This window comes from Vombatus ursinus, unplaced genomic scaffold (genome assembly GCF_900497805.2).
Source record: "Vombatus ursinus unplaced genomic scaffold, bare-nosed wombat genome assembly UNPS02014786.1, whole genome shotgun sequence".
NCBI lineage: Eukaryota > Metazoa > Chordata > Mammalia > Diprotodontia > Vombatidae > Vombatus > Vombatus ursinus.
Genome location: NW_020954564.1, coordinates 14,902,068 through 14,916,742, shown reverse-complemented (window position 1 = coordinate 14,916,742; position 14,675 = coordinate 14,902,068). Strand labels below are relative to the sequence as shown.

At 40.9% G+C, this 14,675-nt stretch overlaps 1 protein-coding gene across 1 annotated transcript; it reads left to right on the top strand.

Moving 5' to 3' along the window:
* Nucleotides 1-3,826: 3,826 nt before the first annotated feature.
* On the top strand, nt 3,827-9,662 carry LOC114046960 (endoplasmic reticulum chaperone BiP). The gene is made up of 9 exons (XM_027867615.1): nt 3,827-3,932; nt 4,122-4,381; nt 4,818-5,049; nt 5,727-5,864; nt 6,570-6,682; nt 6,769-7,159; nt 7,284-7,521; nt 7,772-7,939; nt 8,737-9,662. The coding sequence occupies exons 2-9, from the start codon at nt 4,236-4,238 to the stop codon at nt 9,294-9,296; spliced, it is 1,986 nt and encodes a 661-aa protein (XP_027723416.1). The 5' UTR covers nt 3,827-3,932; nt 4,122-4,235; the 3' UTR covers nt 9,297-9,662.
* Nucleotides 9,663-14,675: the final 5,013 nt, after the last annotated feature.

The following is a 14,675-nucleotide window of genomic DNA, read 5'->3' as shown; positions in this document are numbered from 1 at the left end:
CTGAAGGGTAAAATAGATTTCCATACCCTATTGTGTATGTTATTCCCTCCTTAAGCCAAATCCTATGAGAATAAGATTCACTCATTTCCTCTCACCTTCCCCCATTTCCCCTCTACTGTAAAAGTCTTTTCTTGTCTGTTTCATGTGAGAAAATTTACCCCATTCTACCTCTCCGTTTCTCATTCTCCCAGTATAACCCTCTCTCACCTTTTATTTTGATTTTCCAGATATCACCCTTTCATCTTCAACTCACCCTGTGCCCTCTATCTATCTATCCATACATATAATTTTTTCCCTCCCATTACCCCAATACTGACGAAGGACTCATGAGTTACAAATATCATCTTTCCATGCAGGAATGTAAACAGTTCAACCTTAGTAAGTCTCTTATGATTTCTCTTTGCTGTTTACCTCTTCCATGTTTCACTTGAGTCTTGTTTTTGAAAGTCAAATTTTCGACTCAGCTCTGGTCTTTTCCTCAAGAATGCTTGAAAGTCCCCTATTTCACTGAATGACCATTTTTTACCCTGAAGAATTATACTCAGTTTTGCTGGGTTAATATTCTATACTCTAAGGCTTCTTCCTACTCTAATTTCCTATATTCTGTATTCTAGTATTCTATACTCTGAAGTCTCTTCTGGCTCTAATGTTTTTACCAGCCTGTGATTCTAGGATTCAGTTTAGTCAGCTAAGATTGACTACATATTTCCTATTAGATCTTCAAAATATTGCCTGAAAATTGCATTAGATATTACACATCATACATGTGATGCATCATATTTTCAAGGTCTCCATCATGATTAATCACCTAATGCATTTTACACCCTCAAGGGATTAGGTCAGTATCAGCATTCTGAATTTACTGGGAGGAAGTATGATTAGTTTGGGTGAGTCACTAAAAGCCAACACATTATTCCAAAGCAAGTCTGGAAGTTCCAGCTTTCTTTCTTCAATTTTGCCCTTATTTAATATTAGAAAATCACCTGAGATTTTCAAATGAAACTTTCTTATAAATTTTACCAAGTTATAATGTCACCATTTGGTCATAGTGATGTAGGTATCTATAACTGAAATAAGAGAGTTGGTCTAGATAATCTCTAGAGTTCTTCTTAACTTCAACTTTTTTTTTTTGTTCTGTGTCCTAACATTCTATAGTCTCAGTGAGACTTCTAATTTTATGTCCTTGACATTCCTGAATTGTAAAGTGCCTTCCAGCGCTGACATTCTAAAGTCTTCTGATGCAACATGAAGGGGGGGGGGGGGGTCAGTGTTACAGCTGTATTGCAGGACCAACACAATAAAGGATGATGCAATCATCAAAGTAATTTAAGAGCCAAACCTGTGTGGGGGAGTATAATTTGAGAGAACTCATTAGGAAAAAGAAATTTTCTGCTAACGTATGATCAGATCAAGATCTCAAAGAGAAAGCTGTGGAAAAAGTTTCAAGTGGCATGTGATCTGCCTATACATAGAATCAGACTCACAAAGTTGAAAAAGATCTTAGAGATTATCTAGTCCAATCCCTTCATGTTACAGAGGAGAAAACTGAGGTCAAGGGAAGGGAAATAACTTTCTCAAGTGATAATAAGGGGCAGAACTGGAACTCAAAACCACGTCTCCACTTTAATTCTACTGGGAGTATACCACACCACTTTTCTCTTCTATGAACATTGTTAAAAAGTTCCCATGTTGATTTTAACAGCATAACCTGGTGTGTTGATCACTAATGTGGAAGTCAGACATCCCTGAATCTGACAGTATCTGACAGTAAAATGGAGATTTTTTTCTTTTTTTTAAAAATTAATTTATTTTTAGTTTTCAACATTCACTTCCATAAATTTTTGAGTTTTCAATTTTCTCCCCCTTCCTTCCCACCTCCCTCGCCAAGACGGGAATCTGATATAGGTTCTACATATACATTCCTATTAAACATATTTTCACATTAGTCATGTTGTAAAGAAGAATCAGACCCAATAGGAGGAACCACAAGAGAGAAGAAACAAAACAAAACAGAAAGAAAAAAAAGAGCAAATAGTATGCTTCCATCTGCATAAAATGGAGATTTTACCAAAATCCCACTATCTACCTCACAGAATTGTTAGGAGAAAAGTAAACATTAAAGTATTATAGAAAAGAGAGGGTTTCTTTTTGTTTTTTGTTTGTTTGTTTGTTTTTAAATATGTGGTCTTGGAGGGAAGAGCAAGAATCACAAATAAAGGTATTGAATGGCTGACACCCCTAGAGTACCATACAAGTATGAGACAAGTACCTATGTTATGGGGGATGAAATGTGTGGGAGGATAAAGGACTCATTTCTAAGTCAGAACAGCTTTCTCTGGAGATCCAAATCATCATAGTGGCAGTAAGAGAGTCATAGTGGTAAAGCAGCAAGGGGCCAAGTTACAGCTGCTAGAGGCAGGAGAAATGATGACTTACTATGGGCAGTGGGCCAGACCCACCACAATGTCAGCTGTTGGGTGTAAGCATAGCACTGATAGAGAAAATTAAAAGAGAAAGAATCCTGAGGCAGCCAGGTGACAAGTGGATAGAGTACCGGCCCTGGAGTCAGGAGGACCTGAGTTCAAATCCAACCTCAGACACTTACTAGCCGCCACAAGTCACTCAACCCTGTTTGCCTCAGTTTCGTCATCTATAAAATGAGCTGGAGAAAGATATGGCAAACCACTCCAGATCTTTGCCAAGGAAATCCCAAATGGGGTCATGAAGAGTTGGACATGATTGAAACAACTGAACAATAACATATGGAACAGGGATTAAAGTTGTCGTCGTTGGCCCCCAGAGGGCAGACTAGGAGTAATGGCTAGAAATTAGAGTAGACAGATTTCAGCGGCAGACAAATTTCCTAATAATTAGAATAATTAGAGCTGTGCAGCAACGGAGTGGGGCTGCTTCAGATGTAGGCTCTGTGTTACTAGGGCAAAGGCTGTATCGTCCCTGGTCCGCAACACTGCAGAAGGGATTCCTGTTCAGGTGGGCGTGGGGAACTGCCTTCTCAAGTTATTTTCCAACTATGAGATTCTAGGAAACGTGGTGCCGTGGAAAGACCCCAGGGCTTAGAAAGGGACCATTTAATCCCATTTGTCAATCCCACAGCCGGAGCACCTGAATTCTACTCTGGAGATATCACAATTTACCGTGTCAACACAAGCAAAATCCTTGCCCTCCCCGGGCCTCAGTTTCCCCATCTGTAAAATGAAAAGCTGGAAACTCTCTAGGGAAACTTCCAGCTCTAAACATTCCGTGAGTCTTCTCTAGATGCTTGGTACTTGGGAAGGAGGCACTAGGAGTATTAATGCTCCGGGGCAAGAATATTTAATGCTTTGGGACTACAGCACCAATAGGCAGCCTAAAGAGAGATTACAACACAGCAACGAGGATCGAAGGATCCAAGGGGAAGGCCGGGAATGCTTGAAGGGGCGGGGATCTCAGCTCCCATCACCCCAACAGGTAAACCGGCTCCCAGCCCACACCCACAGCAGCTCCAAGTAAGCTCCAGAGAGAAGGTGGGACCAGGGCGGCAACCAGCGGAAACTGCCCAGAGGCCGGCGCGCGCCACGCTCAGGCGATTGACAGCGGCTAGACCAATGGGATGCTTCCGCAGGGCCCAAACGCCTGTTCGATTGGTTGTCTTGGGCGCAAAGTGAGACGAATGAGACTGCGGGGGGCGGGTCGAGGCGATGACGTAGTCTGCGGCTGCGGCCGCCTCGAATCGGCGGTGGCCAGCTTGGTGTTTGAGGCCAATGAACGGCGTCCAACGCGCGGGGACTCCACCAATCGGAGGCCTCCACGACGGGGCTGGGGGGTGGCTATATAAGAGAAGTCGGCGCCGGTTCGGGGCCCAGACTTGACCAACGGACTTGCAGGAAGCGTGTGACAAACTATTGATACTTCCCCCGAACGAGCCGTGCGAGGTAAGCGCCACGACCTTGGGCCCTAAGCAGGGGAAGGGAGAAGGAGAAGGGAACCGAACTGAGCTAGGCCTCGTCCAGACCCGCCGGGGCGGCCTGGCCGGCCCTGGGGGAGCGTCTGCCCATAGGCAGCCATGATGGGCCCCGGTCGGCCCCGGCCTCCCCTCAGCGAGCGCGGCCGTGTCTCCGCAGGTTGTCTACTGTTCACATCGCGGTCACCCCCATTGAGGGAATCTCCTCGGGCGAGCAGAGCGGCGGCGGGCGGAAGCGCAGAGAGGCAGGAGGGCGGGCGGACCGACGGACAGGATGAGGCGCTCGCTCGTGACGGCGGTGGCGGCGGCGGCGGCAGCTCTGCTGCTCCTGGCGGCCGTGGGGGTGCGGGCCGAAGAGGACGACAAGAAGGAGGACGTGGGCACCGTGGTGGGCATCGACCTGGGCACCACCTACTCGTGGTAAGAGCAGCAGCCGCTCCTGCCTCGGCAATCTGGGGTGATGGTCGGGGGCAGCCCCGGCTTCTGACAGCCGCCTCTGGGCCTGGGCTCGTGATTGGGTGGGTCCAGGCTGGAAAATTTCCGCAGGCCTTTGTTGGGCCTTTCTCCTCTGCCCTGGAAGGTGTTCTTCTTCCGGACTGAGGCTGGAGGCCGGAGACGGGGTCCTGGAGGGGGGCGCAGGCCCAGCCTACGTGTCCTTCCCAGGCATGAGATGGGAGCATCCCTTAGGCCCGGGCAGTTGTCTGGACAGAAACCCGCTTTCCCAAGGTCGGGGCAGGGGGAGGGTCAACGGGGAGGACGCCTCTTCAGACTTTTTTCCCATTCCCACTGTTAGTGGCTTCTTTCTCAACAACTGTATCCAAGACTCATGTGTTTTCTGGCTTGCCCTTATCTCTAGCGTTGGTGTGTTTAAGAATGGCCGTGTGGAAATTATTGCCAATGACCAGGGCAACCGAATCACACCTTCCTATGTTGCCTTCACCCCGGAGGGAGAGCGGCTCATAGGTGATGCCGCCAAAAACCAGCTCACTTCCAACCCGGAGAACACGGTCTTTGATGCCAAGCGGCTGATTGGCCGCACGTGGAATGACCCCTCCGTGCAGCAGGACATTAAATATCTGCCTTTCAAGGTCTGTTTTTCTCTCTTATTGTGAGTTAATAATATATTGGTAGGATGAAGGAAGTTAAACCTCAGCTGATTGGAAGACCTCTAGGATGTAGTTTTGAACCTCAGCTCTGTTACTGAACTTTGAATTCTTAAAAAAGTGATTTAAACCAAGTGGCTTCTTCCTGAGCCTTACTTGATATTAGTTTAATATGACCCCCTTGTTTTAAAGATCTCAGAGGTTTGGTTTTTTTTTCCTAGTTCTGTGATCTTTAAAATGGTTTAAACCATTAGAACACTAATGGTACTTGAACAAGCAGTGTTCCAATAAAACCAAGCCTGGGAAAAACACAAGCTCTTTGTGACGTAGTAGTATTGGTCCAACCATATTACAAAGGAGTTCTTTTTAGCATATGATCAGTATTGGCTTTGATTAAAATCACCAAGTTCTTGGAAAGTATATTTAATTCAACAGAAACCTATATGACTGCTTTGGACAGCGTAGTATTAGTACTAGGGGGGTAAATTAGACTAGTCCCAGTTCTCATGGTATCTAGTAGGTAATTTAAGACACTAATATAGAATTAACTTAATGTCAGAAAATTTAAGACTATAATGTCTTAACAAAGCAGATGTGTGCCTATATTTAATACAATTCATTTGTGTGTAAATAATCAGATCTTCTTAATTCTTTTAAAATAGGTGGTTGAAAAGAAGACCAAACCATACATTCAGGTGGATGTTGGGGGTGGACAAACAAAGACATTTGCTCCTGAAGAAATTTCTGCCATGGTCCTAACTAAGATGAAGGAAACAGCTGAGGCATATCTAGGCAAGAAGGTAATAACTTTAGAAAATCGGTAGTCATTTGGGAAAATGTAGGACTCATAACATTTGACATTGTTACTGTAACATAGTTTTGAAGAGAGGTAGAGTAGCATACTACATAAAAAACTGGCTTTGAATGATGTACTGTTTCTGACACACGTGAGCTATGTGAACTGAGGGCAAGTAAATTATTTTAGCATTCCAAGCAATTCTGTCAGACTTGAGTTTTAGAGCAGGTGCTTGCCTCCATTGGAAGTGGGAGTTTCTTATGCCAATGAAATTACAGCTCCTTTCACCATATAGTGTAACCTTAAAACTGGTATGATTAATGATGGAAGGGATGGGTAGGCAAGATGTAGTAGTAGAAAACCATTTACTGATTAGGAAAAAAATGAAGACATAAGTTTATATACTAGATGTATTACTTAACATGATTTTTGGAAAAATTACAATTTCTTCAATGCTGTTTTTCCTGTAAAATGAGAAAATAGAATAGGCCAATAAGATCTCTAAAAATCTATGATTCTATGGCGGCTACTGACATAATCATGGCCTCAAATGAGGAATTTTTCTTCCCTGGGCACTACGGTCCAAAACAAAAGTTTAGGCTAGGATGATATCTTCATGTCCATTCCAGTTCAGAACTATACTTATGAGTAAATAAAAATCACAGTGGAACTTTGTGAAAGAATTTAAAAGGACAACTTTTTATTTTAGGTTACTCATGCAGTTGTTACTGTTCCTGCTTATTTCAATGATGCCCAGCGCCAAGCAACCAAAGATGCTGGTACTATTGCTGGTCTTAATGTTATGAGGATCATTAATGAACCGTAAGTATTGAAAACCTTGGAGATTAAAAATGCTTTGGAAATAGGGGGAATCCTAATCTGACTTAGCCCTGTTCTTTTCTCACCAGTACGGCGGCTGCCATTGCCTACGGCCTAGACAAGAGGGAGGGAGAAAAGAACATCCTTGTGTTTGATCTGGGTGGCGGCACCTTCGATGTGTCCTTGCTCACCATTGACAATGGAGTGTTTGAAGTGGTGGCCACAAATGGTGACACTCACCTGGGTGGAGAAGATTTTGATCAACGAGTCATGGAGCATTTTATTAAATTGTACAAAAAGAAAACTGGAAAAGATGTGAGGAAAGACAACAGAGCTGTGCAGAAACTTCGACGGGAGGTTGAGAAAGCTAAACGGGCCTTGTCTTCTCAACATCAGGCGAGAATTGAAATTGAATCTTTCTTTGAAGGCGAAGACTTCTCTGAGACACTCACTCGTGCCAAGTTTGAAGAACTAAACATGGTGGGTTTATAGGAGATATGGTATGGTATTGTGAACTATGGTGGGATAACAGAGTTTACTTACCCTGTTAATTATGGTGTGATAAAGACATCCAAGTGATTATATATTACTGGTTCTGTTTTAGGATTTGTTCCGGTCTACTATGAAACCTGTCCAGAAAGTACTAGAAGATTCAGACTTAAAGAAGTCTGATATTGATGAAATTGTTCTTGTTGGGGGCTCTACCCGGATCCCTAAAATACAGCTATTAGTGAAAGAGTTCTTCAATGGCAAAGAGCCATCCCGGGGCATTAATCCAGACGAAGCTGTTGCTTATGGTGCTGCTGTCCAGGCTGGTGTGTTGTCTGGTGACCAAGATACTGGTAGGTCAACATCTTAGCATTTCCAAAAGACTTTAATAGAATTTCCAACATATTTCTTTTTGGAGCCATTATCAAGGACTAGCTTATGATTTGTGACCTGTATTTGATGCAAGAATATCGAGATAGATTAGAAATAATCCACAATGCTAAGTGTGGTGATGTGGTATACATAAATTATTTTGTGTGGTCATTAAAGGACTATTACTAATGTAGAATTTACTTTGAAACTAATTCTCTTTTTGTTTTATAGGTGATCTGGTGCTCCTTGATGTGTGTCCTCTTACACTTGGCATTGAAACTGTTGGTGGTGTTATGACCAAACTGATCCCAAGAAATACTGTTGTGCCCACCAAGAAATCTCAGATCTTTTCTACTGCTTCTGATAATCAGCCAACTGTCACTATCAAAGTCTATGAAGGTAATATATTTTAATATAAAGAAATAAACCATACTAAGTGAACTTGACTATTAAAAGTTTTCCTTAGAATAGTACTAATAATTAGAGATGAGAAAATTGAGGCTAAAGAAAAATTCTTGCCTGTGGCCCCAACTGGGATGTAAATACTTGTATACTATTCTGCCTGCCATCTTGGGCACTGGGAAATAGGATGTTGCCTCTCTTTAATTCTTAGTCATTGGGGGGAAAATATATATATATACACACACACACACACATCCAAAGTGATCCTAAAACTTGTTTTTCCCAATTCCTGCCTTATTGCCTTCTTATTGAAACCATACTGCCTTTTGCTGTTAACTTTTTGAAATAAGATACTAAGCTAAGTATTTTGCTTATACACCAAACAAAGATTGGAACATTCAATTTTGATTGGGCTACCTTTGGGGAAGGAAGTTCTTGCCAGTGGTATTCTTGGGGCTAAGGTTGAATGAACATAAAGGAATTAACTCTAAAGATAATGATAAAATATTAAAGAGTTGGAAGACTTGGGTTTGAGTCACAGATATGATTATTTTGATTAACCATGGGCTTGTCTCCCTTCTCAGTGACTTTCAGGCTTCTCAGTTTCCTTACCTGTAAAATTAATTGTTGGACTAGTTAGCACCTGACAATTTGTCAGATGTGTTGTAGAAGGAATAGGGGTTAGCCTAGATAAAATGATTTAAAAGTTAAATGTGATATTCTATAGCTTGCGTGCAATTTGTGCCAATTGGTATCCTAGCAGCATTGTAAGTAATGATGGAATATCTTTGTAGGTGAGCGACCTCTGACCAAAGATAACCATCTGCTGGGAACATTTGACCTAACGGGTATTCCTCCTGCTCCTCGTGGGGTCCCTCAGATTGAAGTCACCTTTGAAATAGATGTGAATGGTATTCTTCGGGTCACAGCTGAGGACAAAGGCACAGGAAACAAGAACAAGATCACAATCACCAATGACCAAAACCGACTCACACCAGAAGAGATTGAGAGGATGGTAAATGATGCAGAGAAGTTTGCTGAGGAGGACAAGAAGCTTAAGGAGCGTATTGATAGCCGAAATGAGCTGGAGAGTTATGCCTATTCACTGAAGAACCAGATTGGTGATAAGGAAAAGCTGGGTGGAAAACTCTCCTCTGAAGACAAGGAGATTGTAGAAAAAGCAGTGGAAGAAAAGATTGAGTGGCTTGAGAGTCACCAAGATGCAGAGATTGAAGATTTCAAAGCAAAAAAGAAGGAACTTGAAGAGATCGTCCAGCCTATTGTTAGCAAGCTCTATGGTGGTGCAGGCCCTCCCCCAGGGAGTGAAGAAACAGGAGAAAAAGATGAGTTGTAGACACCATTTGTGTGCGCTGTAATATTGTAAATACTGGACTCAGGAACTTTTTGTTAGAAGAAATGGAGAGAACTCAATCTCGAATGTAATTGGAATCTTCACTATGGAGTGGAGTTGAAAATGCTATAGCCCAAGTGGCTGTTTGCTGCTTTTGTTAGCAGTTACTCATGGGGGTGGGGGTGAGGGGGGAATGGTGGGAAGGGGATAGGGGACTAAAATTGGCTTAAGGGGGGAGGGGCAAAGAAACCTGGGTTGGGAAATGTGTTCACCTCGGAAATGTTCTATTTAACAATTGGGTCATGTGCATTTTGGTGTAGAACTTTTTTTCTACCATTAAGTGATACCAATAAATGTTTGTTATTTACACAGTGGTTTTTGTGACTTTAAAAAACTGACTTCTGTAACCCATTTGAAGTTTACAAATAACATGATGAAAGGTAAGAGATTGCTAGTATTAGGACTCACTTTATAAGAGAGCAAGTGATGAATCAGCTTTCAGTCTTCAAGCCTAGTGGTGGAAGTTGGATACTGGAGTTAGAGCTACATTAGGACCTTGTCCCCTTATACACAACTAGTCAATGGCAGAAGTAATAAAACAGGTTTTCTGAGTTCTAGGCCAATATTTTCTATTTCACCAAATAGTCCTTCCCAAATGGGCTAGAAACTGATTTAGTACTCTTATTTCCATGGAGTAATATGGTTTCATTTATCCTGTAGGATAAGGATTCTTAATCTGGGATACATGAACTCAAATGGGGAAAAAACTACATCTTTATTCTCAATGCCCTTTGTTTTCCTTTCATAATCGTGTGTGTGTGTGTGTGTGTGTGTGTGTGTGTGTCCATGTCCATGTCCATGCATTTCTAAACATTTTGAGAAGGGGTCCGTAGACTTTACTATGCTACTACCAAAGGAGTTCATGATGAGAAACAAGGTTAAGAACTCCTGCTCTAGGAAAGCCAGACTCAACATAGAAAGAAATAGGGTCTTTATTGAGGAACAGATAAGACAAAGGGCAAGTTGATTTATCTTTAGATATCTGTCAAATGAGGGTTTGAACTAGATTAATAAAAAAGGTGCCTTTTAGCCCTGCTCTTGATTTTTCTTACCTTTTCAGAGATTTTTCAGAGGGGTTACACTGTAAAGAGCCTACTAAGGTTAGACATGGCTATGTATTCCTTACTAGAATTGTTAAGTATGTTAAACAAAAACGGACTTTAAAGAGCATCTATGAAACTCAAAGGAGGAAAAAAAGTACCAGAGAGATAACAGGACTTAGCAAAGGTTACTTAACAGTTAAACATGGATCACGACTCTCTTGATCTGTGGTACATAGTTATTTTTTCTCTGCCAGGGAACCTTTGAAAATGACAACAAATTACTTGGATCTTGTGCTTAATATTTATTTTGGTACTAATTCTTTAAACAATCTTTTCAAAAGTAATTCTAAGCACATACGCATTGACATTTGGTGGAAAGGGCTGGATGACACCCAATTGGAGATTAATAATTACAAATTACAATTAAAATACTCAACCAAAAGTAACTTTTAAATAAAGTTTTTAGAATGTCATTTAAATACTTACAGCAACTTTCATTCTTCTGTTAACTAAAAGAACAGTCATAAAGCAATAGTGGGGTTTAAGCACAAGTTAGTTTCTAAGTTCCCCAAGACTTGCTTCTAACAACTTTATTTCAGAAAATGCTCCGAGGGACCAGGACTTCAGTCTTCAGTATTTGTGTGTAACAAAGCAAATTAGATAATATCTGAAATTGAAGTGATCTGGTCTTAGGTCACTAGCTTCTGGATATGGTGTACAGTTCACAAAGCTTCTTAACTCTACCACAAAGGTATTATGACAATTTTCTACATAAGAAAAAGGCTCATGAGTTTATGACTTGCTTATTTGTCACAGCTAATTACAAGTGAGTTCCACTTTCAAGTTTGCACAATGACCTCAAGGAAGATAATAAGGGTATTGCCCATTTTACAGGTATAAAATGAGTTTTGTAAGTTGCTTAAATATCTAGGAAATTTCAGAGGCAGAAACTGAACCCAGGTCTCTCCAACAGTTAAGTTGGAGTGAGAATTCACATTTAAATTTCCCAAAATTAAGTTCCATGCTTTTTCTTCAATAGCTGTCTTACCAGATGCAACTTCTTTGATTGTTTCTTATTTTGTTGAATTCTTGTTAAAGAAAAAAATCCTGACATTTAAGACTGGCTGCTGCTAGTTAATATTTTCAATTCAAACTCATAGCAGCAGCAATACTCAATGACTTAGTATTCAAATTCTAGTTATTAACATTTACATGTCCAAACACAACTCGGCACCCTATCCCTCTCAAGACATTTCCCCCCAAACTTATCAATATTGACACCACCATCCTAGTCTCCCAAGTTGACAGCATCAGAGGATCAGTCTTAACTCTTCCCTGTTCCTTACTCCCTATATCTAGTCAGGTGACAAATCTCGTCAATTAAATGTGCACAGCATCTTAATCCCCCTTCTCCCCACTCTGACACTACTCTTCTTTCTCCTGGATTAATGCGTTAGCCTCCCAATTAGAGGAGCTTTTAGTCTCCCCTTACCTTTATCTGCACAGTTGCCAAGATAATCTCCCTAAAAATAAAAAGGTCACTTTGCTGCTCAAAGAATCTTCAGTGATTTCCTTATTGCCTCTAGGATAAAATGCAAACTCTCCATCCTGACCTTCAAAGTCCCTCACAATTTGACACTAGTTCATCTTTTTAGGTATTTCATATTCTCTTTCATACTGCTTGCCAGCCAAAATGATCCAGTAGCTCTTCCCCAAACCCAACATACATATCTTGCTCCTACTTTTCTGTATAGATTGTTCTAAAATATGTTCCCTCTTCATGGTCACCTCTTAGAATATTTAGTTTCCTTTAGTTCTCAGCTCAGGTGGCACCCCCACCCCACCCCAATAAGGAAAGCCTTTTTTGACCTCCCTCAGTTAACACTCTCTTCCTCTTCAATTTATATTTATTAAACTGTTTACTTGTTTGTATCTTCAAAAAAATGTAAGCTCCTTGAGGGCAGAGACTGTATGTTGTTTGTATCCTTAATACCTACCCCAGTACTATTACACATAATAGATGCTTTAATATGATTATCAAATTTGAGTGCCCATCACACCCGACCTCCTATGCTAAACTCTGGGATTACAGAAATGAGATACCAACCTTATTCAGAGTTTTTCACTACAGAGAGAGTGTGGGTTAGGGTTAGGGAGGTAAACCATGTATAGAGATTTTTAAAAAAATGCACATAAGTGAAATTCCATTTTGAGTGAGATTTTTCTGTTTAGAAAAGTGAGTCATCCTTATGAAAATAAAGTCAAACGTTTAAAGACTATATATTTAAACAGGTATGGAACTGCATGTAACAGCATGAAAAATAGATTTAGTCCCAATTGCTGCTTATCTGTGTGACCCTGGGAAAAAAAAAATTTCTCTGGGCCTCAGTTTCTCCATCTATTAAATGGGGGTGTTAAACTAGATAGCCGTTAAGGTTCTAAATCTACAACCCCATATTCTCTAGCTGCTTATAGAATATCTCCACTTGGTCATCCCACTGCTACAATCAATTATCAAATCCTGTCAATTATACCTCTGCATATCTCCTTCTGCCCTGTTCCCTCTACCACCAACCTTCAAAAACCATCTTGCCTAGGTTACTGTAATAGCTTCCTAGCAGAGATTTCTGCTCCTACTCTTTGCTTCTACCAATCCATCCTTCATATTCTGCCAGAATACTGTTTTGTTTTTACAAATAAATCTATTCATGTCATTCTTCTACTCAAAAATATTCTAGTGCTTTCTATTGCCTCTTGAGTAAGACTGATTCCTTTGCCTGGCGTCCAAGGTCCTTCACAATGTTATGATTTTCCTCTACATACTCTATGCTCCAGGAAAAATGAACTGCTTCCCTATCTCTAGAATCCACCATCTTCCTATGACTGCTATTGTTTATAGTTCCTTACACCTGCCATGCCCACCCTATCTCTCTAACCAAATCCCCAGCCATTATTTAATCCCAGCCCAAATGTCAGCTCCCCTATGAAGCTATGCTTGATCCCCTAACATCTGTTAATGAATTTTCCCTTGAAACTCACATAACATTTTCTTTTGTGCCTCTCTAATTTATGTCATGTGCAATATATCTATGAGTGCTGGTGTCTTATCCCCCTACTAGACTGTAAACAGCTGAAAGTAGAACTTGTGTCTTATCTAAACTTTCTCCTGGTATGCTGTACACAGTAGGCATTTAATAAATGTTGAACATAAATGAATACTTTTTATTATTATTATTTTTTTAGGCAATTGGGGTTAAGTAATTTGCCCAGGGTCACACAGCTAGTAAGTGTCAAATGTTTGGTCTGAGGCTGGATTTGAACTCAGGTCCTCCTCATTATGAATAAATACTTGAAGCAGAAAGCTGGTGTCTGGAATAGTGAGATTAGGTAGATGTGGGTAGAACTAGGGACTTGAAAGTGAGGTAGAAATTTATATGTGATATGGTTATCAATAGGTACCAATTGTAGGTTATGTTTATAGAGTTGTAGGAAACAGAGCATGAAGGGTCCTTAGAGATTATCTAGGCTAACTTTCTCATTTTGCACTTGAGGAAAATGAGATGAAGAGGGATTAAATGACTAATGTCATGCAGTAAAGCAGTCCAGCCAACATTTGAAACTAGGTTTTCTGATTCCAGTATTCTTGGATTAAACCATCCTTGTTTCTGAGAACTAAATTGTCTAAAGGCAAATCTCATAGTGACTTGCAAGATGTGGGACAGGGAGAGAGGAGAGGCAGGAATTAGGGAAGAGACCATTGCTTTGAAAAGAGACATCCTCCCAAGAACAGTAGGACCAGTCCTGCCATACAAAACTCAATAAAGCTAATGAATGTTCAATCCCTCTCCTTGAATGAATGGCCTTTTGCTGAAAATTGTTTAGTAGTTTGAGATCTCTTTTCAGTTCAAGCTGCAATGAACGCCTTTGCTGCAGAACTGCAGTTTAATACAAACCACCTGACTGTATTGACTTTTGTGAAACATAGACATATTGGTTGACAAGTAGTTCCTGCAGCTATCTAGGTCACGCTGCTAGTGCAAGATAGGATTTCCATGATCATAGGGAGAAAATGTGGTAGAGGGGGAAAAGTACTGGACTAAGTGTCAGGAAATGATGAAAGTCCTAGTTCTCTTACTAGTTGGTATGACCTTAGGCAAGTTACTAAACCAACCACTAAGTCTTAATTTCCTCATAAGTAAAATAAGAGGGTTGGACCAGGTGATCTCTAAGCCTGTTTGGAATTCCAGCATCTTGTGTTTCATGTTCTAATAGTCTAAAT

Bases quoted from the DNA above. Each gene is read 5' to 3' on its own strand.
- LOC114046960 (XM_027867615.1), top strand. From the start codon at position 4,236: ATGAGGCGCTCGCTCGTGACGGCGGTGGCGGCGGCGGCGGCAGCTCTG. The intron at 5,865-6,569 runs GTAATAACTTTA...TTTTTATTTTAG, and splicing joins AGGCATATCTAGGCAAGAAG to GTTACTCATGCAGTTGTTAC. The intron at 7,522-7,771 runs GTAGGTCAACAT...TTTGTTTTATAG, and splicing joins GTCTGGTGACCAAGATACTG to GTGATCTGGTGCTCCTTGAT.